Below are 24,868 nucleotides of genomic sequence, written 5' to 3' on the forward strand. Positions count from 1 at the left end.
AGGCAGACTGAATCACCTGCAGCTGAAGCGAAGGGCAGGGTCTTTCCAGAATGGATTAAATTAGAGGGATGTTAATCCCTTTCTTAAGAGCTCTTATTTCTCCAACCCAGCAAGGTTAGTCTCCACATCTCCCCACAGCACAGGGAGATGGAGGAATTGATGAGAATTGTCAACATGTGCCTTTATTTACACATGGCAAATGTTCAAATTTAGAGCAACATGATTAGAGGAGAGCTCATAAGTCACCAGATGAAGTTGTCTTCTAGAATCATCTGTATGGCTTGGACTTGAAACTTCACAGCATGATCAAGAGCTAGTTAGATTTTTTCCTATTTGCTGATACTGGGTCCACAACTTCAGGTCTCTGATGATTAGACACCTTCTTTTCTCTCCTCACCTGAGTTTATTCATGAACAGTTCATGCAGCTTTGTTTCTATGCCAGCACTGGCCATTCATTTAGATAATTCTTGCCTTTCCATCCCTGAGGATTTCCTTTCTAGATATATATTTAGAAACTGATTTTATCCCCACATACCTTTGCTTTTGCCAGAGAGAGTGATCCAAGCACAGTCTTTCAGAGGATGCATTCCCCGCCCCTCTCATGAGTCTAGTAGTCCCTTTCCACCTTTTTCCAGTTAAATTTTATCTTGAATGTCTGTGTTAATTGTGGACAGGTTGCAAATTAAGTTCCACAAAGGCTTATTTAACAGCATTAACAGTCCCCTGTCCTGCTTATCACGCTGTCATATCCCTGCCACTGCTGAAAATGCCTCACCTCCTACTAGTTTAATGCTTTGTTCACACCTATGCTTTGCCTGATGAGTGTCCCCAGCTCCTGCTCAGGTGTTTCCACCTCTTCAGTCTTGGCAAACATTCCTGTAAGGCTCCAGACAAATGACCTTTTTTTTTTTTATACTGCAGGTGTTATTTATATTTCTTCAGTCCTTCATGGGTTTTCATATCTTCCTGCATGATATTCCAGACTTTTAGTATGTTGATAAAATGTCTCTGTTTTGTGGCATGGCACATTTTATAAGAATGCTTGGGGAGGTTTATGCCAATTGTTAATGAAATAATAATGATTTTGAGGTTTAAGCCTGCAGAACCAGAGGTAATTCTATCTAACCCGATTTCAAAACCTCCTATTGTCATCTCTTTCTCCTCTTCATCTCCTGCCCATCATGGACCAATCCCTGTTTCTTCTAGTTTGAGGTAGCTTGGTGCACAGTGCCATAGCCCCCAGTCCAGAGAATCCTGGAGAGAGCAGTGTCTCTGCCCTCTACAGGAAAAACGTTCCTCCGCCTGTAAAATTCTGAGAGAATCATTAGCACAGATAATCCCTGCCAGTTCCCACCAAAATGAGTACCCAGTGGAAATAATGCAGAATTTTTCATACAAACATCAAACACTGCACAGCATCAGATCCCCAGCCAACCACCCAGTGCAACGTAGTCTTTGAAAGTGCTGTAGGTAGCAATAGGCAAAGAAAGCTGAAATTCAGGCATCTGGCTGGATTTTGCACTTATTTGCACTTGCAGGTTTTAGAAGGTAGCCTGGGCTCTTCATATGAGCATTAGCAAAGGAGTATTGGCAATCTCTGCAGATCAAGTGCTGCTCTGAAATAAATCTTAAATCTGTATTTAGTTTTAACATAATTGGTTTGTGGTATATTTAAAAGAACAGCAGTAAAGAAACATGTATATATCATACATATTGTATATATAATACATTATATATATATATATAAAAAATCAGTTAGGTTTCCTATAAATCTTTCTGCCAATAAAATGAGGCAACTGTAACACTCTGGAGGAAAAATAAAGTGCTGCTTCAAAAATTACAAATTAGCTAGCTACCAAGTGCTATTTTTCTTTCTTTCTTTTTTTTTTTTTTTTTTTTTTTTTTTTTTTGGAGATTTCTTCAGCCATTTAAAAGATTCAGTCCAGCTCTGGTTAATGCAGCTATGTTGAAACAGAAGAAAAAAGATGTATGTGTGAGACTGCTGCTTTGAGGGATTGTTTTGTTATTTGTCATGCATGCCCACATGAAGACCTTGGACCCTTAATTTCCACCGTACAGCTGTATACCTAGAGATAAGCAGGTGTAGGAAGTCCTGGAATGCTTTGCTAATGTTAGTAAAAGTTTCAAAATTTGTCAGAGAGATAGAAAAATGAGAAAGGTTGGGTTTGTCTTGTGGCTGTTCTGTAGCCTTATATTACTCTGCTTTGACAACCTTCCTAATGGAAGTTGCTTTTCTAGCAGTCTTATGATGAATTTATGAGCTAAGTAGGTGTTGACATGAATACCTAAAGTGTTCACTGCAGGGAACGAAGAGAGTTGTTAGAAAATGACACTAACCCAAGCAGACCCCTGGAACTACAAGAGGGACATTTTAGCAGAGTCATTTTTGGACTGGAGGCTGAGACCCAAGATATGCAGCTGTAACTTCACTGGCGACCCTGTAACTTCACTGGGGCAGCTCTAGCTTTGCTTGTAAGTCTGCATAATCCTCTGAAAGCACGTGGTACTTAAGCACAAAAATAACCAGCAGGCACAGCTCAGTAGTAAGACCATCTCCAGATGAATAAGAAAAGGAATTTTGGAATCCTTGTTCTTCTGTAAACATCTATGAAGCACATCTTTGGCTCTAGGAAGAAGAAGAGAAGAGGAAGATGATAAAAGCAGTTACGGTGATCCCTTTCTGACAAACATAAATTCTTGCCAGTACAACTGTGATCAGTCCTTTAGTGGTCATTTCCAAGAGAGGAGCCACCTCACAGAATCCTTCTTGCTGTGGAAACTGGACAGTTTAACATTTCCTTTGAAACCAGAAAAGAAGAATTTTGGTATATTTTTTTTTTCCTTGGAGGCTTGGTAGAATTCTGAGCTGCCAGGTTAGTTTGTCTTGGGAAACCTTATGTGCTATGACCTCAGGATGCCAAGAACTTCTGCTGGCTCTTCAGCACTTCTAGGCTCCCAGTTAGCCTGTCTTGGCTGAGGTGCAGCCCACCAAGCAGGGAGAAAGCCACGCAAGGTCCAGCTGTAGTGTCTGCCAGAGCCCTGAAGAAATGGCTGCAATGTCACAAAAAGTTAGAGGTTAAATAAATAGGAATCTCCCAGTTTGAAAGATGACTCTTCTGTGATAAAGTCTTGAGCCATCCCTCCTTGGAAACCTGCAATTCTGAGGGGGATTTTTTTCTACTTATTTCTCCTTTGTCATGTTTTTAAGCTGGAATAATTCCTGTATGCACTCCAAGCTGCTGAGCCCCCATGTTTAGATTTTGCTCTTCTTAAATACTGAGGACAAAATAAAGAGAACACTGGCTTCCAGTTCCTGCAAAGTGCTTTTGAAGGCAGAAATTTCAGTGAAGGCTTTGAGGCCAGGCTACATATGGTATGGAAGTAGGAGACATGATTAAGTTTTGTGCTGTGTGGCTGAAGAGGATTATTCATCTACATGTGCCTCCATCTGACACAAACATGATACAATGAAATGTCATCTTCCAGCTGAAAAATCAGCATAACTTTATCTCAGATACATGGGTACTGCAAAATTATGTTATCTCTCTGGCTTTATTTTGGATTGCAGTCTCTCACTGACACAGCCACTGAACAGAATATGAGTTACTACTGGCTGGCAGAGGAATGATTTGGTAGCTGTCTTGTCACATGCAGCAATGCCTTATTCCATTCAAGATTTTATTTTCTTAGCTTTTGAGCTAATTAAGGTCATACCAAGCCTTTTCTTGGATGGAAGAATGCTGCCATCAAAACAGGGGACATACCATAGGAATCAGTGCTGGTGTCACCAGGCTCCCACACTGGTCCAGTGAGATGTGCAGAGTTGGTTGAAGTGCTGAGTAGTTTTGTTGTTGATTGTTTTTTTTATAATTTGGGGTCTTGATTGCACAATATAGGCACTTTTGGTTGGTTGGTTGGTTGGTTGGTTGGTTGGTTGGTTGGTTGGTGGGTTGGTTGGTTTTTTTGGTATTGTTCTTGGTTTTTTGTTAAAGTGATAGTATTTATAAGCATAGGAAATCACATCAGTTCTGTCTAATGGACTTAATAGGAAATGCATGTTTTCTCCTTCCTGTCATAATCTTTGGTAACATTCCTATGGAGAGTATAATAGCTGTGTCATGCCACCTCACGGATGAGTCTTCTCAGTTCACAGCTAGTGTTACCAAAACTCTCTGAGATTCTCCTGAGTTGTTGGACAGCTGCAGTGCAGCTTGTGGCTTTTTATTTTTCATCCTAAGTTACCTTAAAGCATCCCACTGATCAGTGGAAAGCTAAGCTTTATCTTTTCCTCTGTGATGAAGTCTTTAGAGAGATTGTTTTGTCTGCCTAGAAGATTTTGAACAAACAAAATATATTTAAAACAATTTAAACCTTGCAACAAGTTGAAGTGCTTATGGGAGTGTCTAATGTAGTCTCATTGGACAGTGGGATACATGGATGTGTTTCATTATCTGGACACAGGCAATTACTGTTCTGCTGAGCTTTTTGTACTTTGGTTACATAACCATTATGGAAAATATTTTAGAAGTTGTGAAGTGCTACAAATATTTATGGACCTGCTAAAAAAGAGAAATTAAATCTAGAGGACGGCTGAAGACTTACCAAAACCATCTGATTTTCTCTGCTTCAGATTACTCACATGCTCTTTGTCATTCCTTTTTTTAACCATTTTCCTTTGAATCCAGTCTGGAAAGAGACGTGAAATGTAGAGACATATTACACATTATAAATTTTCTAACTGAGGTGGTGGAAAAGAGACCAAAACAGATCGAAACAGGTTTTGGAAGCCTGTGAATCCAAAAGCCTCTTTGCCTTTTTCACCTGTTTTGGGTGGTTTAATGGCAGACACTACCTCCTCCACCTCCTAGTCCTGCCCTCTGGTCCCACAGCACGGATCTTGCAGTGCCAGACATCCGAAGGGTTCCTCTGGCACAAGTGGCTTCATGCTCACAGTGGATCACTGGCAGAGCTGTGGTGGGCTTTCCTTACCACCAAAGCCAGCCACAGCTGGTTGCACAGTCCCCTGCTCTCCTCAGACAGTCTGGGCATTTGCTCTGAGCCCTTCAGTGCTCCCCAGGAGTGACAAATCCCCGCTAATGCTCGCTGACGCTGTGATTACAGGACATCAACGCTTCGATGACAAACAGCTCGGTGACAAGCAAACCGCCTGTAACGCTGCGGCTCGTTGTCCCAGCAAGTCAGTGTGGGTCCCTCATAGGAAAAGGAGGTTCCAAAATCAAAGAAATCAGGGAGGTAAGTCTTGGGATGTGCTGGGGACACTGGCTAGCTCAGCATCCTACTGCAGTGTGCCCTGCCAGCATCACCCACTGCACTTTGCTGATCACACCAACATGAGTGTGGGTCGACTGAAAAACCTGGAAAAGCCTTGGTCTGAGAGAAGCAGGGTGTCCAGCACTGCTGCACTTGTAGTTTTCTTGACAATAGAGACCACATGTGAAACAGAGAAACAGCTTTGCAATGTATACAGTCTTTCGTGCACAGTTAAGCAAAGCAACAGTGACAAATGGCTCTTCAAGTTTCTTTTCCAGCACAGACCCCTGCCCAGCCATACTCAGGGGGCAGACTTGCAGACATTTCCAAATTAACTACCACCCTTACAGTCAGAGAAAAGCCCAAGCAGCCCTGGGGATTCCAAGCTAGTAGATCTACTTTCTAGTAAATTTTGATTTTCATGTTCCTTCCCTGTTTCTCCTTAATGTCACTGGGCCACAAGTGACCTGATCTGATGCATTCCAAACACAGAATTTATTTTTAGTTTAAACTTTAGCTAGAGGTACTCATTCGGTGTGCTAGGAGACACTTTTTTGTCTAAACAAAAAATGCAAGGAGTACTGTTAACAATATAGCACATGCCAAGCCAAGGATCTGTTGTTTGTAATCACTCATACAAGAAAATCAGGTACATGCTCAGTTATATAGAGAAAATATTAATAAATATTTCAGAAAAATTGATTGTTATTCTGGAGGAAGTGACAATATTCCTTCTAAATCTGAATTCGTTCCAACATGGGATAAAGTGTTGAATACTAAGATAACATGTTGATCCATTTTTTTAATTTACCTGTGTCAATACAAGAGGCTTTTGACAGGCTCTACAAAGCTGAAACTCTGGTTTTTTTAATCTGAAATGTGGATCCAAGACAGTAGGTTTTATGGAGCTTTTAAGTTGATTTCTTAGTTATGTTAAAATAGAAGCAGGCATGCGTGTGAACTGTGTGCTAGTGATTGCTTAGTTCTAGGTTTTACAGCTATCCATACTTCGGATTTTATATTAAATATTGGTAACTTCACTCAGAGCACTGTAGAAATGTGCCCAGGACATAGGTTTCTAAAGGTGAGATTGGTCTGTTGGTTAAATGAAGTGACTGAAGTGATTATCCTGGTGAGCACAGTTTCAGAAGCAATTGCCCATAGTCTGGTACAAGGAGGTAAAAGGATAGTGTTTGGCCAAATAGGTGTTTTGATAAGGCTAATGTAGCAAGAAGTCACACTGCACATCTTCCTAAGCATAAGGGTAATGGACAAAATATTACTTGTTTCTTGCCACTGATGAATGACCAAAGTCAAAGAATAAACAAGATTAGCACTGGGACTAAATGCATAAATGACTCTGGTACTTGGCAGTCTTTTGTGCTGGCTGTACAGATACCCAGGAATGTACATTAAAAAGCAAATATCAGGAAAGAGGGGGAAATCAAGGAGCATCCAGCCCAAAATGTGGCCTAATTTCATCATCACACAACACACTGAGCAGTTGCCAAAGGAGGGGTCTTTTGTGTTCAGTCATGCACCCAGAAACAGCATGTAGGGTTGCAGTACTATTTTTGAGATAAGATTATGAAAAAAAAAAGAAAGTAAAAGCATGAGGGATTGATCAAATTACGGTGAAATTCCAAAGTCTGTTATAGGGCATGGAATTGATACTTTGGCTTTAAACAGCACTAGTGTACAGAAGATGAAATCAGTACATTAATCAGTCTTGGGAAAGAAGAATAAAACTTGTTGTTTATAACTAACAGGAAAACAAATTAACTCCTTGCTGACTGACGCAAAGTCAATGGTTACTGAAAATACTTGTTTTTAAAGCTCAAATATTGCATTGCAGTAACAGTCAGGAATAGATCTTTTGTGCAATATGTTAAAGAGCTTAGTCAACATCAAATGCCTGGGTTTTTCTCTGTTGGCTGAAAAGGTCTTCTGTGTTTGTGTAATAATGTCAAGGGTTGTTTGGGCCTCCTGTATTTTCTTCTTTCTTTTCTTTTTCTTTTGTTTTTGGTTTTGTTTTTTTTTTTTTTTAACTAAGACACACTAGTGCCAAGATCAAATTTAAAAAACAGTGGAAAAAAAAAAAAAACAAAAGTGGCTCATTACTTTCTTGGGTTCATTAATGAGCTAAAAGTTGATGATATGCATATATTTAATCAACACTAATTAAGATTTAGAAGTGCTTCTGTACCATGTAGCATAAGGAAGCCTCAAATTTCAACAAGAGACACAAGTCAGCCATCAGTAGATTAAAGAGCCATTTATCAGTAGATTAAAGAGTGACTCATTTGATTAGCCAAGCTTCTTCAATTATTGGGATTTTTTTCTTATTATTTCTTTATTATTGAAGAGTACTTTTCACCATTTTCACTTTTTAGTCAGCATTTCACTTTTTTGTCAGCCTTTGAGAGGGTTAAAATGCTTCTCCTAACATTCGGGTCACAGTTTGATTCCCTAACAGCTAGTGGGGACTAAGCTCCCTGGGATGGTAGTGCTGGCAAACTGGCTTGAACAGCCAAATCCATGTCCAGGGTAGGAGTTTCCAAACATGCTTTACCACATCCAGCAAAGACAAAAAAAAAAAAAAAAAAAGTTTAGGGGTGTACCCCCTCCATTGTCTCAGTGAAAGACTGCAGAGGTGCCATTGCCTGCATGGCAGTGACAGTGTCTTTGCTCTGTCTCTGCTGAAGTCCACAGGAGCCCAGGTGCAGGTGGCAGGGGACATGCTGCCCAACTCGACGGAGCGCGCAGTGACCATATCCGGCACTCCCGACGCCATCATCCAGTGTGTGAAGCAGATCTGCGTGGTGATGCTGGAGGTAAGCGGGCACCCAGCATGTCCCTTCTCACTCAGGAGAGGCTCAAACACATTATTAATAATTGTCAATTGCCATGGGTTCCCCTGGGGAGCTGCCTGCCCTTCCGTGCCAAGGATTTACAGCGGCTCTGTTAAACTCTACGTCTCCTGGTGTTTCAGAGCCTCTTGCAGCAAGGTTTAGCAGTCAAAGGCTGTCTTGACATTGTTGAACAACAACCAAGTCCAGAACAGAGCTGCAGTCATTCTGAAAGAAAGACATTTTATTCTGATGTAGAATAGGGCAGAAAACATCCAGCTCTTGTTTAAAATAGAAATAATTCTGACCAGCCAGGACTTTTTGCTTCTTTAGGTCAGGTCATTGCATATGACCAGTAAGTTTCATTTTGATGACAATTTTTTAGCCCCTAGATTAAATGATACACAAAATAAATGTATATAAAAATCTGGGCATTTTAAACCCTTGCTGAAAATGCCCATAATTTCCAAATCATTGACCGTTTTCAAAATTGTGCCCCTGTTTCATGAAATGCCTTAACATGCTCAATGAAGCTTCATAGGTTCATCTGACAGTGGCAGTAATGAAACCACAGGTGTCACATTGCCTGTTTTGGCCATGCACTCAGGTCCTCAGCTCTTCTCTTGAAGCCCCGACAGGAGGCCTCTAGCGTGATTTTTGTCTGGTGGGGTGGAGGGCAGGGTGGGCTGGGCTGGGTTATCTGCATGTGTTGTTCTCTGAGGTGACCAATATTTGTAAAAAGAGACATCTTTTTAATACAAGCTCTGCTTTGTTTTACATTTTGACCGCTTTGTGTTTTTGTCTGCAGTCCCCACCCAAAGGTGCCACCATCCCCTACCGTCCCAAACCTGCCTCTGCACCTATCATTTTTGCAGGTGGCCAGGTAAGAGCAGACACCATTTTGGCTTCAGCTGGAAACCACACCGTCCTGGCCCAGCCTCAGCCAGCGCCTGTTAGTTTTCAACTTTTACTCTTTCTTGCCTGGTATAGTATTGATGTGCTTTGTCTACTGTGTGTGCTTACAGTTTGCAGGACAGGAGAACACTGCATTGCAAACTTCACACAAAATTGTGACAATCTGGTATTTTAACAAGATTTAACATTGACTTCTGTAATTAAGAAAGGTTTGCCCTTCTGCAGATCAAGAGGTCTCCAAATCAGGAGCTCATTGAGTGGGGCGGCCCTCCTTATTGTAGTGGTTGAGGGCTTTTTTCCTTAACTTGCAGCTTCACTAGCAGTATCAGCAATTTCATGAATTTTCAGAGGTGATGAAACAGTGTGACATTTCTGCTAATGAAAAGTGTAATTTTTCTCTCATAGTTTTCATACTTTTTGGGACCAAATAATGCATTTTGCAGTAAGGATTTACACACACATAATTTCCACTGCTTGTAGTTCCTTGGGATCAAATAGCAATGGAATTCTGAAGTGGCTACAGCTACTTGAATGCAAGTGTAGACCTTCCAAACCATGGTGTGGAACAGCCTGATTGATAACACAAGAACAGCATTCCTGTTTCATTTTTATGTGAAGAAGTTCTGATGATTTCCTCTTCACCTTAAGTGTATCATTCAGGGTTCTCATCTGCCTTTAAAAACCCACGTGCAATTTGTTCTTCTGTGTCTGTTAATAATGTCTGAAATGGGTCTACAGTGTGTGACGGAGGCATGGCAGGAGTGCTGTGCCATCATCTATTGCAGGGGGAATGCAGCTTTCACTGAAGAGCCGATGATGAACAGAGCTGATAAATACCCTAAAAACACCATGGGAGAGTCACAAGGGGACCTGTGTAGGCACCAAGCTTCAAGCAGTGGTGGAGAAGTGAGATGCTTCAAGCCCTGCCTAACTCAAAGGAAAATCAACCCCATAAACCCAGCCTAGAGGAAGGCAAACATCTCTCTACTCAGGATTAACATATGTAAAGCCCCCCTGGCAGTAAGGCACCCCCACCCAACCAGATCTTTTCCCCAAGGTGATGCCAAGGTCTCTTTTTAGGCAATTACCCAATTACCAGCAGATCTGCAGGCAGGTCCCCCCTCCCACCCCATCAGCCCATCCAAGGTCATCACCCTGTCACAGGGTGTGGGCTGGTGGCACACACTGTGTCCCACCTCGGGCAATTTGGACATGGAGTTCCTGGTGGGGCTGAGTGCCCAAGGTGCTGCTGGCATTGTTGGTGTGATGGCCTGTGCCATCACAATCTGCTGGTGTGTAAGGAAGCTCCTGCACAGGAGCACACACCTCCCAGGCATATGCCAAAATGCTTCTGACAGCCCTTGTTATGAACTGTCTCTGATTTTTTTTTTTTTTGTCTGAGACTTTTACTTTCTATTCTCTAATGATTTGTTCTGGTGTATATCCAGATTTTTATAATCTGGATGTAGTAGCTTTCATCATGTTTGAGCCTACTTCTGTTACTTGTTGCCATCAAAATAAGAAATCTGCTTCCTTAGTAACCAAAGCTGAAATGAAATGTAAAATAATGTGCCAGAAACTGATCTATGACTGAAAGTTCAGAATAATTTACTCCAATTATGTAAGTTTACACTGCAGTGCTGTCCTTTAAGAAATATGTGTGTGTATATGTATGCAGCAGCTCATTCTATCAGTGTTGTAATTGCCACTGCCTTCAAAGACCATATATGATTACTCAAAAGCATTGAAACTGTTTGCTAGAGGGTGCTGAGCAGTTCGTACAAATAATCGAAAGTATCCTATTTTCAGGTCTAATAGCTCTTGTCATCTTCAGTTTTATCAGTTGAAAAAGTGTTCTCACTTTTCTAATGCAACCTTGTTGATGTGACAAAGAATGTAAGAGGCGGACACCTTCTGTGTGCTTTGAATTTCTCTGTGTTCTGGCTAGCAGAATTTTTAAGAAAATGTTTAAGGTGTGTTTGGACACCACTATGGAAAGACGCTTTAACCAAGTTTCATAAGTGGAAATTAATACCAAAAATTAAATTTTATTAGCACTGTTAGTTCCACACAACCTTTCAGCTAAGATATCAGAAGTTATTCTAAATCACATCATGGCTATCTTGAAAGGATTTTGTTTGTTTAACACTTAGTAAAATAAGTAACATTAGCAAAATATAATCTCGAGTTTTCTTCCGAAGTTTGGGTTCTTCCACTCTAAGTATTGCTTTTAATTCTCTTGTGCTTCTTTGATACTGCATTGCATAACAAAACTAAAAGGAAACTGAACACTGCCCTGCTCTGCCCCTATTGTTACTTAGCATGTGCAATGGTTAAATTGGAAATTTCTACCCCGTTTGCTACATTGGTGTTTAAATGGGTACTCAGAGGGGGCTGTTTTGCTCTCTGTCTCTCACCAGTATCATGGTCTAAATCGAGGGAGATGTGCAGAGCAGGTCATCCCTGTTGTCACTTACATCAGTAAGTTGCCCATGACTTTGATGGAAGCAGATCCATAGCCCACGTGCTCAGTGGAACATTACAGGACAGATGTCTCAGTAGCCTCTAATCAGGCTTGAGCTTAGCAAGCCCCAGCCCCAAAAACATATGGTTCCCCTGACAAGGGCTGTTTTCCCTGACAAGCAGAGACTGTTTTCTCAAGCTAAATCAATCAAGTGACCTTTTGGCAGCCTAAGAAATTAAAACCTTTCCTTCTCAGGTTTTTTGAGGGGGGTTTTGAGTTTTGGTTTGGGGTTTTTCTGTTTGGTTAGGGCTTTTTTTTTGTTTTTTGGTTTTGGTTGTTTGGGGTTTTTTTAGCTGGGGCAGAAAATTCAAGGCCCATCGTGCCCATTCTGGTTTGATGGTTTTCATGGACTACCAAGCAACCAAGTAACCTGGTCTGAGCACTGAGTGTTGATTATTTTTGGTTTTTGTTACCTCTCCAGTTTGTTTGCTTCCTCCTTTGTACACATGGAAGTATGAGGGAGCAGAACGATGACGGAAGGGGTGGCTTCTCTTAGGTTTGCTGGTGACTTTTTTGTAATGGGTTCTTGCTGGTTTGCAGACCACTGCTTGGAAGGCAGCCGTGTAAAAGATGTTCTCTCCACTGGGTTTGAAGTACTGCTGGGACCAGAAAAGACACTTATGATCCAGCACAGAGGCTCAGACACCAAAGCATGGTTTCCAAGCCCACTGTTTGCTCACAGACCCAGCTGGAACCTCCCTGAAGCTGCTGCTGTGCTTGGCTGAGCGCAGAGCATAGCCCCCTTCCCCCTGTCCTGCCCCACTGTGGTCGTCCTCATTTGGTGAAACAGTTAAACAAGTTTCACTTGCTCAAATACATGTTTCCTTTAGACCCACTGATGACAGGGATCACTTGTTTTTGTGGAATGGAACCTGTTCTTGTGATACATAACCCATCAGTGATTCCCATCCCCTACAGAGGCACATGCGTGTTTGCCCATGAACCTCCCATTGAGCCTGGTACACACACTTCTCCCTGAAAACTGCTCACGTGCATAATGTTTTCCAGATTATGGCCTGGCTTTATAACTAATTTAAAAACTAAATTAAATGTTTCTCCTCCAGAAGGGAAATTCTGCTGCAGAAGTGTGCATCGTGCAGTTGAGACATTAAAGGTTTTAATATCCGAACTCCATTAAAAGAATTGTTTTATCATTTGCAGAGGATTCATTACTTTCTAAGAGGCCTTTTGTCAAATAAGCATTTTGCAAACTAAGCTAATCAGCTCTGTTCCTGTTTATAATTCTCCCACTACAAATATTTATGTTATAATTTGTCCTTCTGCTTTCCTGCCTGTCTAAGCACAAGCACATTAATTTTTTTTGACATGCCATTTCTTTCATACATAATAGAAAACCATAAACTCTCTGTAGTTTTTTGTAGGCCACTGCAGAGAGTTGAACAGGACCAGCAGGAGAGACAAAGGGCTGTGCTAACTGGTGTCAGGCATGCCACCATATCCCTCCTCACTCGTGTGCTTTTTTACCCCCACACCTCACGCCGGTGCTGCCAGAAATGATGCCAGAAACTACATCCCTTGCACTGCTCTTGTGGTGCAGAGTGGCTGGATTTGGAGAGAGGATATCTGGCTTGTTGTGGAGGATAAGACCATGCACTGTGCTGGGGTCTCCCTGATGCTCCTGTCTCCAAAGTGACCTGCTGGCCCTGTGCCCAGGCCCTGCAGGACAGGCTGCCATCAGCACACAGGCTCAGCTTCCCACTGGCACGGCAGCCTGGGCATGAGCTCCATGAGGTGCCCCAGCTGGCACTTGGTGTCTGTGGCTGTCAGATGAGGTGGCTCAGAGCTGGCTGGCACGTGGCCCTGCACACACATGGCAGTCAGGAGCTGGAGGACAGGGCAGGGCATCCCCTGAGCAGGCCTGTCCCCTCCTCACTGTGCCTCTTGCTGCTCTGGCATCAGCATCTCCCTGGGTGCCTTGGAGTCACTGGGGACCCCCTGTGCTCCTTGATCCCCCAGTGTCCTCAGCTCTGCTCCCGGCAGACAGAGCTGGACTAAAGAGAGCTCCTGAGGGCCAGGAGCATCAGAGCTCGGGCGGTGGCACTTGGGGTTCTCTGCTGCCAAGGGATACATGGGCAGCCTGACAGAGCCTTTCTGTAATGTGCCAAGGGTTATCAAGCAGCACAAGACAATTAAACCTCACTCAGTGTGGAAAGCAATACAGGTGGCGTTTGCTGGGGGGGACCATGAGAAGCTTTTGTGATGAGAACAGGAATGTTGTCCCACCTGACTAACCCGTGTCTTAACTGTGCTTGTTGTTTCCAGGCGTTCACGATTCAGGGGCAGTATGCCATCCCTCATCCAGACGTGAGTCCAGCACATGTAAATTATTCCCTTTTTGTTCCTCTCCCTCTTATTTGTTCTGGGCAGCATTTGCTTTCTGCAGTTAGCAGTGAAGACACGGCCTAAGGACACCTTTCCTGACCAACACGTTCTATAGCCAAGTGTTAGTCCAGCTGCATCTCTTGTTATTAATTATTGTGTAATAATTGCTAGAAAGTACAATGGCCCAAGAACAAATGACAGTTATCTTGGTCTTTTTGCATGTGATATATTTGAGTTCTTTTAATATGTAATTCTACAGTAATTAGTTAATATTAACAATAGCCATTACATGTAATAACAGTAGAGATGCCATTTATAACCAGTTTGTTTTTGGTTTGGTTTTTTTCTCTACAGTAGATTAGAATGAATTATTAAACCTTTTATTTTTCAATATAATTTTAATTAATCCAGTTTTAGAACACGTAAGATGGTTTCTCTGCTCTGAAATAATTCCATTTGATTGGTTAGTTCTAATTTCCCATCCTGCCCTGCAGTTGACCAAGCTTCACCAGTTGGCTATGCAGCATCCCCCCTTTACTCCCCTTGGGCAGACCACCCCTGGTTTCCCTGGTACGTACCCATGACCCCCTGGGGATGTCCTTCTTCTTAACAGCTTTGTTTCCCGTGGTCATTACATCATTTTAATAATAAATGTGGTCAATGACCAGCAATCCTTCTGTTTTTACATATAAATCTCTCTTCTTCCCTCCCGTACCTCTGTTACAGTTCCTTTCATCATTACTAAAACGTGCTTTGTTTGTTACTTTTGTTAATCACAACGGCTTCATTTGTGCCCTTGGCTAAAAGCCCTGAGTTTCTTCTGTTCAGTCCTTGCAGAGTTATTGTGGACCATACAGTATGTACCAGTTGGTTCTGAGGGAAGTGCTTGGGCATTTTTCTATCCATGCTTTGGTGACATGGATCTCAGAGAGAAGCAAACATGGGAAAACAGTTTGTGCTCATGGCACAGAAACACCAATTAAAGAAACCATAGCATGATAAAGTTGAATTCCTGTAGAGCCAAATGTCTTGAGAGCATCTGTAATTATCACTGCTGGGATAAGGGCCTCACTTCCTACTAGATAACGCAGATATAGCTACAAAATGCAATGGAAATTCAGTTAAGGACTTAAAAATTTGCTCCCTACTTAATAAAGCTGAGGCTGAATTCTTGATTAAAGCTGAGGCTGAATTCTTGATTGAAGAGTGAGAAGTCACTTAAGCCTGCAAATGAACATTTTTACTGTGCTTCACAACATACATGCTTGGCATCTAAAAACTTCACAGAAGTGCATCTGTACTGGTACATGCTTTGTATGGCAAATAACATTTTATCACATACATCACAAATTCTGTGCGCAACTTGTCTATTTGATACTCAGTGTGAAATAAGCTTGTGCAATTCATAATTGAAGATAAACAAATAAAATCAGTCACTTTTTTATAGAATATTTATTTTTTGTAAATTCTAGTTGGAAATTACTATTTTTGGCATATCTTTACAGATAATACAATAAACACCAAAAAAAGAGAAAATAAGAGAAAGATTCATGACATCAAAACATACTTTTGTTTCTTTGTGATGTATCTGATAAAATATATACAAGTAATACTAAATGGCCTTTCCTAGCTTTGTGTTTTCCTTATTCTTGTCATTAACATCCTGCTCCTTAATCTTTTCCTGGTTATATTTGTGAGATGTACATTTCTGTAATGTTACTGTGTGTTAGAACAGTAATTCCATTTTTCCTGAGCATTTTCCTTTTGTCCACCCAATTTACAAACAAATGTATGCAGCTTAGAGTACTTTGTCCATTGCCCTTCCAAAATTACCCTTCCCAACATTTCTTCAGCAACTAATCCCACATATAATTTCCAGATTTCTTAGGTTAATTTCTTTGTCTTTATTTTAATTTTTTTGTTATTTTTCATAAACATGTATTTTGTTCAGCTAATTGTTCATTTGACATCCACTTTAATTTTCCATATTCTGGAATTCCTAGTAGACAGGTCCAATTTCAGCCATACATGAATTTCTCAATTGATGTGTTTAGAACAAGCTTCAGAGATATATTTTTAGAGGAAACCCTTCATTTTCTAGAAGCTTTTTATGATGACCCTATGGAATCTCATGTGACATTTGTTGCTTTGGTGGGTTAAAGGTTAATTAAAATAAGATTCATTTAAAATTAGTCCAGCCCTCTGAGTTTTGCATCCTTTGCTTTCTTTTCTGTTTCACTATCAGTTCTCTATTTTTCTTTGCTCCTTTCTTTTCTCTTTTTTTCCCCTCTCCTTTCTGTATGTTTCCTTCTTTAAAATTTCATTTGTTGTGTCTTGCCCTTCTTGCAAACAGCTGGCGTAACATTTTCCCTCTGTCCCCTGAATAGGACTGGATGCCACTACTCCAACCAGTTCCCATGAACTTACTATTCCCAATGATGTAAGTGGACCAATAGTCCGTATCTCTTTCTCTTCTCTCGCTCCTCTGGCACCAGAGGGGACAACTCTGACCTTTGGCTGATCCGTAAACACCGGCCCCAGAATCAATGGTGCAGCAGTCAGTCTGTGGGGAGGGGTGTGAGGGGTTGGTGAAACACTGGATGGCAGCGGCAGGAGTGGCTGTCCCCTCTCGTGCCCCTTGGTGACAGTGCTATGGGCTTCACTGGCTTCATGAAAGCCTGGCTTCCCAAAACTCATCTCTCAAGTGGCACTGGCACGGGTGGTCTCAGCAGAGAGGCCAAAGGGGGTGGAAGAATGTGCAGCCCCGTGTGCTGTGTGTTGGGCTGGAGTCCTCCATGCCCATCTCCACTGAACCCCACACTTACCCAAGAATGGCATTTTTCCTGAGCCAAAAAGCTACTTTGGAAATGTAAAGGTGCAGTATAAGGATTTATTTTAAAAACAAAGGCTAGGAACACTCCTGCTCCAGCAGCTTTGGGTTGGTTGTGATCAACAGGCCTAGTGCCCATGAGCAACATGGTGCTGAATCTCAAAACAGTTCAAAATGCCCAACTGATATGCTGGGCATCACATAAAAATGCCTTCCCCTTTAATTTGATTTCATTGCAGACAGAGTTGGGGTCTTTTTTCCATTTTCATTACAAATGAGTCATTTGGAAAATGGAAGTATGCCCCTCCAGTAAAAAAAGCTCTGAAGCATGAGTGGGATCACAAATAGCAATTATACTATTTAAGAGATACTTACAATATTGTGCAAGCCCTATTAAACTCAGTGGCAATGATTTACAGTAAGGAGAATATACAGAACCACAAAGTGGAGGTGTGAGTGCTGTGATTCATTCAGCTTTCTGTTACATAAAAAATTCCCTGCTGATTTATCAGTTCCTGCTTTGCAACCAAATTCATATTAAGTTGTGAATTTTTTAGGAGCACCTTCTTTACCCTTATAGAACAAGTTTCTTAATTTCATTTTCAGACAAATGTTGTTCTTGCCATCAGAGTTGCAAATCCAAGGTCACTCTTCTGACTTATCTTCTTTTGGGGTTCATGGCAGAGAAAGGGAGGGAGAAAGTTTGCCCTGGGTCCTGTAGTGCCATACAAAATTTTTAAAAACTATCAGTTTCTCATCCATGAGGTGTGAAATACCCCAGCTCAGTACGTCCATGAACAGCAAACACGAATCCACACGATGATTCTCACAGAAGGTTTTTCTGGCTGTGCAGTCTGTGTCTTGCTGTTGCTGCTTAAGGAGCAAAGCCGAGGCTAAAAAGGGGTTTGGCTTAGGAAGAGCCTGCAGGAGCTCTGCAGGTGGGGAGAGGGAGCTCTGATGTATGTGTGGTGTCAGGGTGTGTGTTAGAGGAACAAAAGCTGCCCACCTGAGCTCTGTGTGCTGCTGTCTCTGTGTGCACCCAGGGCTGAAAGCAGAGGCAAGAACAGGCTCTTGTCCTGTCAGGTAGCAGGAGCTGCTTGGGAATTTTGCAGGTGCCTTCCCTTGGGTCTCCCAGTGTGACCATGCATACTGGTGTCCCATGTCCCCATCACAGCTGCGCTAGGGCTCCTCTTCAGGCAGCCCAGTGCTAAAAATGTATTCTTTTTGTCAGCAGTGGTGTGACCAGCAGGACCAGGGCAGTGAATGTCCCCCTGTGCTTGGCTCTGGTGAAGCCACACCTCGAATGCTGTGTGCAGTTTTGGGCCCTACAGTTCAGGAGAGGTGCTGGAGGTTCAGAAGAGCACATTGAGGTGCTGGAGAGAGTCCAGAGAAGGGCAGTGAAGCTGGTGAAGGGTCTGAGCACAAGTCCCACAAGGAGCTGCTGATGGAGCTGAGGCTATTTAGCCTGAAGAGAGGAGGCTCAGAAGGGACCTTATTGTTCTCTCTAACTATTTGAGTGGAGGCTGTAGGTGGGTGGAGGTTGCTCTCTTCTCCCAAGTGAGTGATAGGAAAAGAGGAAGTGGTCTTAGGATGTTGCACCAGTGGAGGTTTAGATTGGATATTAAGAGAAATGTCTTCACTGGAGGGGTGGTCAGACATTGGAATCACCATCCCTGGAAGTGTTCAGAAGGACATCTGGAAGTGTTCAAATGGACATTGTGGATGTGGCACTTGAGGACTTGGTTTAAGGGTGAAATGATGGTGCTGGGTTAATCACTGGGCTCCATGATCTTAGAGGTTTTTTTCAATCTTAATGATTCAGAGAGAAATGAGGATATGAAGGAGACAGAGAAACGAGGCAGTGAGGGAGGAGGGTGGGAAGGCACCAGCACCATCAACCAGATGCTGTGTCAGAGGGAGGTCAGGGTGGGAGAGGCAGCAGCAGCTGTGCAGCAAAGCCTGCGTGGGCCATTTGGCTTTGCTTTCCCAACAAGCATCTCCTAGTCTCAGTTTTGATGGGCAGGCTGTCAGTGTGGCACAGTGATTTATCTGGCTGGAAGCTGCAGGCCCTGGCACGGAGCTGCAGTGCAGCCCATGGTTTGTCCCCTGCCTGCTCCATCTCCAGGGATTCCCTGTGCTGCATGAGCTCCACAGCTTTCTTTTCATTTGTGCTTATCTGTGTAAAAGTTCAGCACACATGAGAACACCATGAGAATACCTGTGTGCTTTGCAGCTACCAGAGAAATCAGAATATGTGCTAAATACTTTTATATACTTTTTAAGACCAAGATAATGATAAGCATACCTCAGTAAGAACATGATAGAGCAAAATCAGATATAAAGACAATGAGAAGATGAGAGTTTAGCCTAGTCTATAGCAAATAGATATTAACACCCTTTTACAAATTGTATAGCTTCATATGAAAATAAATTTTCCTCACTCCCTCTGGCATTTAGGCAGTGACAGAAATTTATTTTTCTATTATTAATAATTTCTGTAAAAACATCATGCTGCTTTCTTCATACAATATGCTGACAATTGCAATTAACCTGTGGCTCAATAACAAAGAGGTACTGGAGACAAAAAAAAATTCCAGAAAGTTATTCTTCACATGCTAAAAGCTGAGGCTTCCTCTCCAAATAATGAATTCAGAAGATCTGCCTTTTTAGGTTTTTTTCATAATTTCTATGTAACTCCAAAAAGAGAACAAAGAGGACACTTCTCCCAGTCCATCTCAGAAGTCACCTTGGTCTTTATCTAGTGTCTCATTTTGATCATCAAAGCCTCCTGCGGGGGCATTTGGTTGCCTTTCTTTCCTTGCTGGGATCTTGTCTGTCCTTCCACTGCTGCCCAAGGTGCACAATATAAGTGTGTTTCACCTAAATCCCAGAATAAAGTGGCATAAACAGGTCCTTAAAAGAACCTTAAAAGAAAGAAGAGATGGCACCCTTAGGTGTAGATAACAGATGTCTTAAGATTCATATGTCAATACCCCAAAACATCCATTGAGAATAAATGAACAGACCAATAATAATTTCAAAACCCATCTCATAAAAATTAGGCAGATTTTGCATATATTGGGAGAAGCAGTCAGGGACAAGGAACAGGAAAGCAATTTGCCCACAGAAAGCACCAAGAACATTTTGAGGCAGCTGTAAATCTGATCACTACTCCACAGAAACAGAAGTGTCAGTCCATCCAAGATGGATATGGCAGACTTGAAGAATTGCCTTTATTTCCCTATGGTGCCTCAAATACTTCCCTGCCAATGACTGGGACCCACATGTGCAAAATGTTCTCGGAGCAGCCCATGTTTTCTCCGTTTTCTGTATGGCTTATTGCAAGGTCTGTGCAATTACTATGGTCCAGATTTTGCATTGTGGTGGCAAGGAAATTTCTTAACATTATTATTGTTTTGTTCTTAAGAGATACAGAGTATTTAAGCATCTTTTTCCAGGCCCTGCTGCAAGTTTGTAAAGAACTATAATCTGCCTCAGGAGATACTTCCCCCTATAGTATTCTCTGCCCCAGACCTTCTGGTTAAAAAAACCACAAAACAGACCAACCAAACCTGAAACCAAGAGTTTCAGCCTCTATCTTTCTGAGAAGAGATTGAAGAGTCTAATTTGTGATGAGCACCTGCTTGCTCAGCTAATGCAGAGGCTTTGCCAAAGCAAATGGACTGGCTGTTGGCAGCAGGGAACCAGGGGGAACCATAAGTACCTGTGGTCAACCCCTCTGCTCCTGACAGCAGATACCAAGCTGCAGAGGACAATTCATGGCATCAGTAATTTGGAGATGGGAGGAATTTTAGGAGACCTTTGAATCCCACCCTTTAAGAGTCCAGACTCCTGACTCAGTTCTGTTTCCATTCATGCCAGCAGAACTTTAGCAAAGATCAAAGCTAGAAAAAGGCAAAAAAGCAGAACATGTGTTTCAGGGTTGGTTTGTTTGCAGTTTTTTTGGCACAAGGAGAAATGAGGTATGTTGAGGTTGGGGAAGACAGACAGAGGTGGTGTAGAGAAAGTGGAAAGGGAACGTTTTTTACCTGGTGCTCACAGATCAAGGAGGGTACACCAGATGATATTTTGGGTGTACAAACAAACTGTGATACTTAACGCATCAGCAAGCTCTGCAAGTCACTGCCATGGCCCTTGGACAGCAAAAGGAGAAACAGGTTCAAAAAGAAATTGTCAGACAGATGGACTATGGAGCATAAAGGCAGAGATAGCAGCTGCTGCTCAGGTGGTCTGTAAGCCTTAGGAGGGAATTTGAAATACCAGCAGAAACTTTATTTTATACCTCACACTCGTTTTACTTTTTTTGTTTTTCCTTGTAAGGGTGGGCTACTGCCACAGTCAGAGATAGACAACTGGGCTTGATGCACTTCCAGCTCACATCAAGAGAGAGAGTCAAAACATATCTGCATATACATGTACACACTATGTACATATGTGTATATTGTAGGTACTTAAAATACGAGTATTCATAGAGTGGGTGAATCAAAGAGTGGTTCAGGTTGCAGGGACCACAGGGCCATCTGGTCCAACCTCCCTGCTCCAACAGGGTCATCTTAGAGCACATGGCACAGGATTGTGTCCAGATGGTTCATGAATACCTTCAGTGAGGGAGACTCCACAACCACTCTGGACAGCCTGTCCCAGAGCTTGGTCACCCACACAGTGAAAAAGTTCTTCCTCACATCCAGGTGGAACTTCTGGTGCATCAGTTTTCACCCATTGATTGCCTCTTGTCCTATTTCTTGGCACCACCTAGAAAAGCCTGGATCCACCCTCTTGGCACCCTCCCTTCAGATTCTGACATTCCTGAGGTCCCCTCTCTGTTGTCTCTTCTCAAGGCTGAACAGGCCAAGTCCCCTCAGCCTTTCCTCATAAGAGAGGTGCTCCAGTCCTTTACTCATCTTTGTTGCCCTGCGCTGGACCTGCTCCAGGAGCTCGATGTCTCTCTTGTCCTGAGGAGCCCAGAACTTGACACAGCACTCCAGATGTGGCTCACCAGGGCTGAGTAGAGGGGCAGGATGACTTCCATTGATCTGGGCAGTGTTATTTGTTCCTAATGCTCCCCAGAATGTCACTGACCTTCTTGACCCCAAGGGTACACTGCTGGTTGTCCACCAGGGCCCCCAGGTCCTTCACCACAGAGCTGCTTTCCAGCAGGTCAGCCCCCACATTTGTTGAATTTCAGACAGTTCCTCTCTGCCCATCTCTGCACCATGTTGAGGTTCCTCTGAAGGGCTGCACAGCCCTCTGGGGTGTCATCCACTCCTCCCAGCTTTGTGTCATCAGGGATCTTGCTGAGCAGGCCTCTGCCCCTTCATCTGAATCATTGATGAACAGGTTAAACAGCACTGGGTCCAGTATTGAACCTTGGGGGACACCACAAGTGACAGATCTTCAACTGGACCCTGTGCCAGTGATGATTATACTTATTAGTAAGTACAGTATTAGACTACAGTGTATAGCAGGCTTGGTATAGTCTGTGCTAGGTTTGGCTCCTCTCCCAAATGGGCCAGAGGTGTTTGGATAGAGTTTGACATGATTCCATCTCAGAGCAAGGCATCTCAGGCAGATCTCTTTATGTAAAACCAAATGCCCATAACCAAATGTCCCTTGAACTTCTTCAAGAACACAACAGGTCTTGTATACTCAGATACTGCTCAAATTTCAGTGTAAGTAACATGTAATGAGAAAGGCACCTCAGAGAGAGCCCAAGTCCCCAGCACTACTATCCTTCCTGCATGGAGTTGTGTGTTCTGCACGAGCCACAGGCTGTGTCACAGCTTTCAGAGGGTGTCCAAGCATCTTGTTGTCACAGCAATGAAGGGTGACTTTGGAGAGCTTCAGACAAAAAGCTACCTAACCTCTCTTTGAGACACCAGCATCACCAGTGTCCTTGACCAGCGTGGACTGAATCCTCACTACCTAACTCAAGCTCAGCTAGGAGACGGCACAGTCTTTGCACAGACCCACGTGGGTGACAAGCTGGGCATCACTGAGGACCCCCAGCACATGCAAGTGGCAGCTTGCTGAGTGACCCCAGCAGGTTCCTTCTCTGCCCGTGCTCTGGTGCTCCCCTCTCCTGCACCAGGTTCACTCCCTGCAGCCACGGAGGCCAGTGAGACTGAGGCATCAGAAGCAGAGGCTTAGGGATCCCTGTGCTGCCCACAGGTAGCCAGTGCAGGCACATTGGTGTGCACACAGACAGGCCAGAGGCTTCCTGGTGGAGCACACACCAGTCCACTGCACTGGCATATAGTCACACACTCAGAGAGATTCCTTGGGATGAGGACAGGGAGGTCAGCAAGGCCCTCCTGTTGTAACAGGATGGGAAATCCTGTGTGCATTTCCTGCCACCCCATTTTTCCCCCCTTGTGGTTGCTCCTCTTGTGCTCGTCAAAACTTGGTCTTTGTTTCAGCTACCTGGGTATCCACTTTGGCTTTCTGTTTGTCCCTGAGTGTGAAGCAAGGATTGCGTTTGGAGGTTTTTCTTCTGTTGATAATATATGTGGACAATGTGAATCTGTTTCTGGCCAGTTGCTCCAAGTACTACAGTACCACAAAGGGTAACACGTCAGGGCTTGAAGCAGTGGGAAGAGTGGGAGGGGAAGGGCAGTCTCTGCATCTTGGCATATCCTTCTGCAAAACTGGCAACATTATCCCAGCATCAACAGACCTGTAGAGCAAAGTTTCTGTTTTCTACTCATTCTGGCCATGGCTGAGCTTCTCAGCACCCAGAACAAAATCCCCCTCCTCACCCATACAGAAACCAAAACATCTCAGCCTCAGCTGCTGGCTCCATGCCCATTTGCTCCTGGGGCTCCCCATCCTGGAGGAGAAACACCCTGGGACACACATGCACACACACACAGCTCAGGCTCAGCTCTACTCACAAAATAAGAGTTTTGGTAAGTTTCTGTAAAGGAAGGCAGACAAATTTCAGTATCTTCCTATGCTTGCTTCTGCCTGCAGTCAGAGAGCTGTAAATCCCACTGACTTTAATGCACAGTACCTGGCCAAACATTCACCATGTGTACCCAGGGAGGTGTAGGGTTGTCAGTGCTCTGGAAAGGTGCAGAGCCACACACAGCAGCTGTGGATGGTCAGCCTGGCTCCCAGCTGCTGCTCTTGGCTTGCTGCTGCCAATGGCAAGTGGTTTGGTTTTCTCTGCATCACAGTACACTGTCATTTTCTGCCACTGAGACAGTGAAATAGTCTTGAAACACCAGAAATGTTTCAAGATGACTTACCCATGTAGCAGAAAAACTGGATCTAGAGGCGTATGACCATAGAGACAATAGACTGCACTAGAGATTACTTCCAAACAGCAGAGCAAAAATCTTTTTGTTTTGCTACTGAGCTGCTCATAACCCTCTTTTTAGCAATACTACAGATTGCAGTTAAGTGGTTTTTGCTTGTGTCTGTGGCACTAATCTCAGTCTTTGTCCCGCTCCAGTTAATAGGCTGCATTATTGGCAGACAAGGCAGTAAGATAAATGAAATCAGGCAGATGTCAGGAGCGCAGATCAAGATTGCTAATGCCACAGAAGGCTCCGCAGAACGACAAGTTACAATCACAGGATCCCCTGCAAACATCAGCTTAGCACAGTACCTCATTAATGCAAGGTAAGTTGGCTTTGTAAGTGATCATGCTTCTGCGAGATTGCTCTGTCTGCTCTCCAGCAAATGTCTGTCCTGGGTAGATCCAGAAAGTTGCTTTGCAGTGTCCATTTTGCATAGTATTACTCAATTCCTAATGGTTTATAAAGCCTGTATCATTAGAACCTGGGTTTGCTGTTGGCTTATATGAAAAGGAGCTTAATCCGGTGCAATTCCAGCTACATGTTGAATGATAAAAGCTGCAAAATCTGAATACTCATATTACCATCTACTTAAAATATTGGTGGATAAATTAAATGAAATGAAAAGCATAAATTGTTTAGAGGAAAAACACTTTTCACAGACCCATTTTACTATCCTGAATGGCAAATATAGTGAAACAGATTGCAAAATAGATTTCATTTGCCAAGTGGAAATTGCCATTCAGAGTTGATAAGCTGACATCAGGTTGCTGAAGAGGCACAGGATTTACTTCT

At 43.0% G+C, this 24,868-nt stretch overlaps 1 protein-coding gene across 22 annotated transcripts in view; it reads left to right on the forward strand.

Annotated features, from left to right (window-relative positions):
* LOC135306386 (poly(rC)-binding protein 3-like) overlaps positions 1-24,868 on the forward strand; it is a 498,603-nt gene that overhangs the window by 454,344 nt on the left and 19,391 nt on the right. For 17 of the 22 annotated variants that reach the window (XM_064430246.1, XM_064430258.1, XM_064430248.1 and 14 more), the window contains 7 exons: positions 5,144-5,275; positions 7,999-8,127; positions 8,951-9,094; positions 13,865-13,921; positions 14,419-14,494; positions 16,312-16,364; positions 24,229-24,398. In XM_064430246.1, coding sequence (XP_064286316.1) covers positions 5,144-5,275; positions 7,999-8,127; positions 8,951-9,094; positions 13,865-13,921; positions 14,419-14,494; positions 16,312-16,364; positions 24,229-24,398 — 761 coding nt within the window. The remainder of the gene's footprint in view (positions 1-5,143; positions 5,276-7,998; positions 8,128-8,950; positions 9,095-13,864; positions 13,922-14,418; positions 14,495-16,311; positions 16,365-24,228; positions 24,399-24,868) is intronic. The other 5 variants (XM_064430329.1, XM_064430339.1, XM_064430372.1 and 2 more) reach the window with 3 other exon arrangements.

The sequence above is a fragment of the Passer domesticus genome, chromosome 1 (assembly GCF_036417665.1).
Source record: "Passer domesticus isolate bPasDom1 chromosome 1, bPasDom1.hap1, whole genome shotgun sequence".
NCBI classification, from domain to species: Eukaryota; Metazoa; Chordata; class Aves; order Passeriformes; family Passeridae; genus Passer; species Passer domesticus.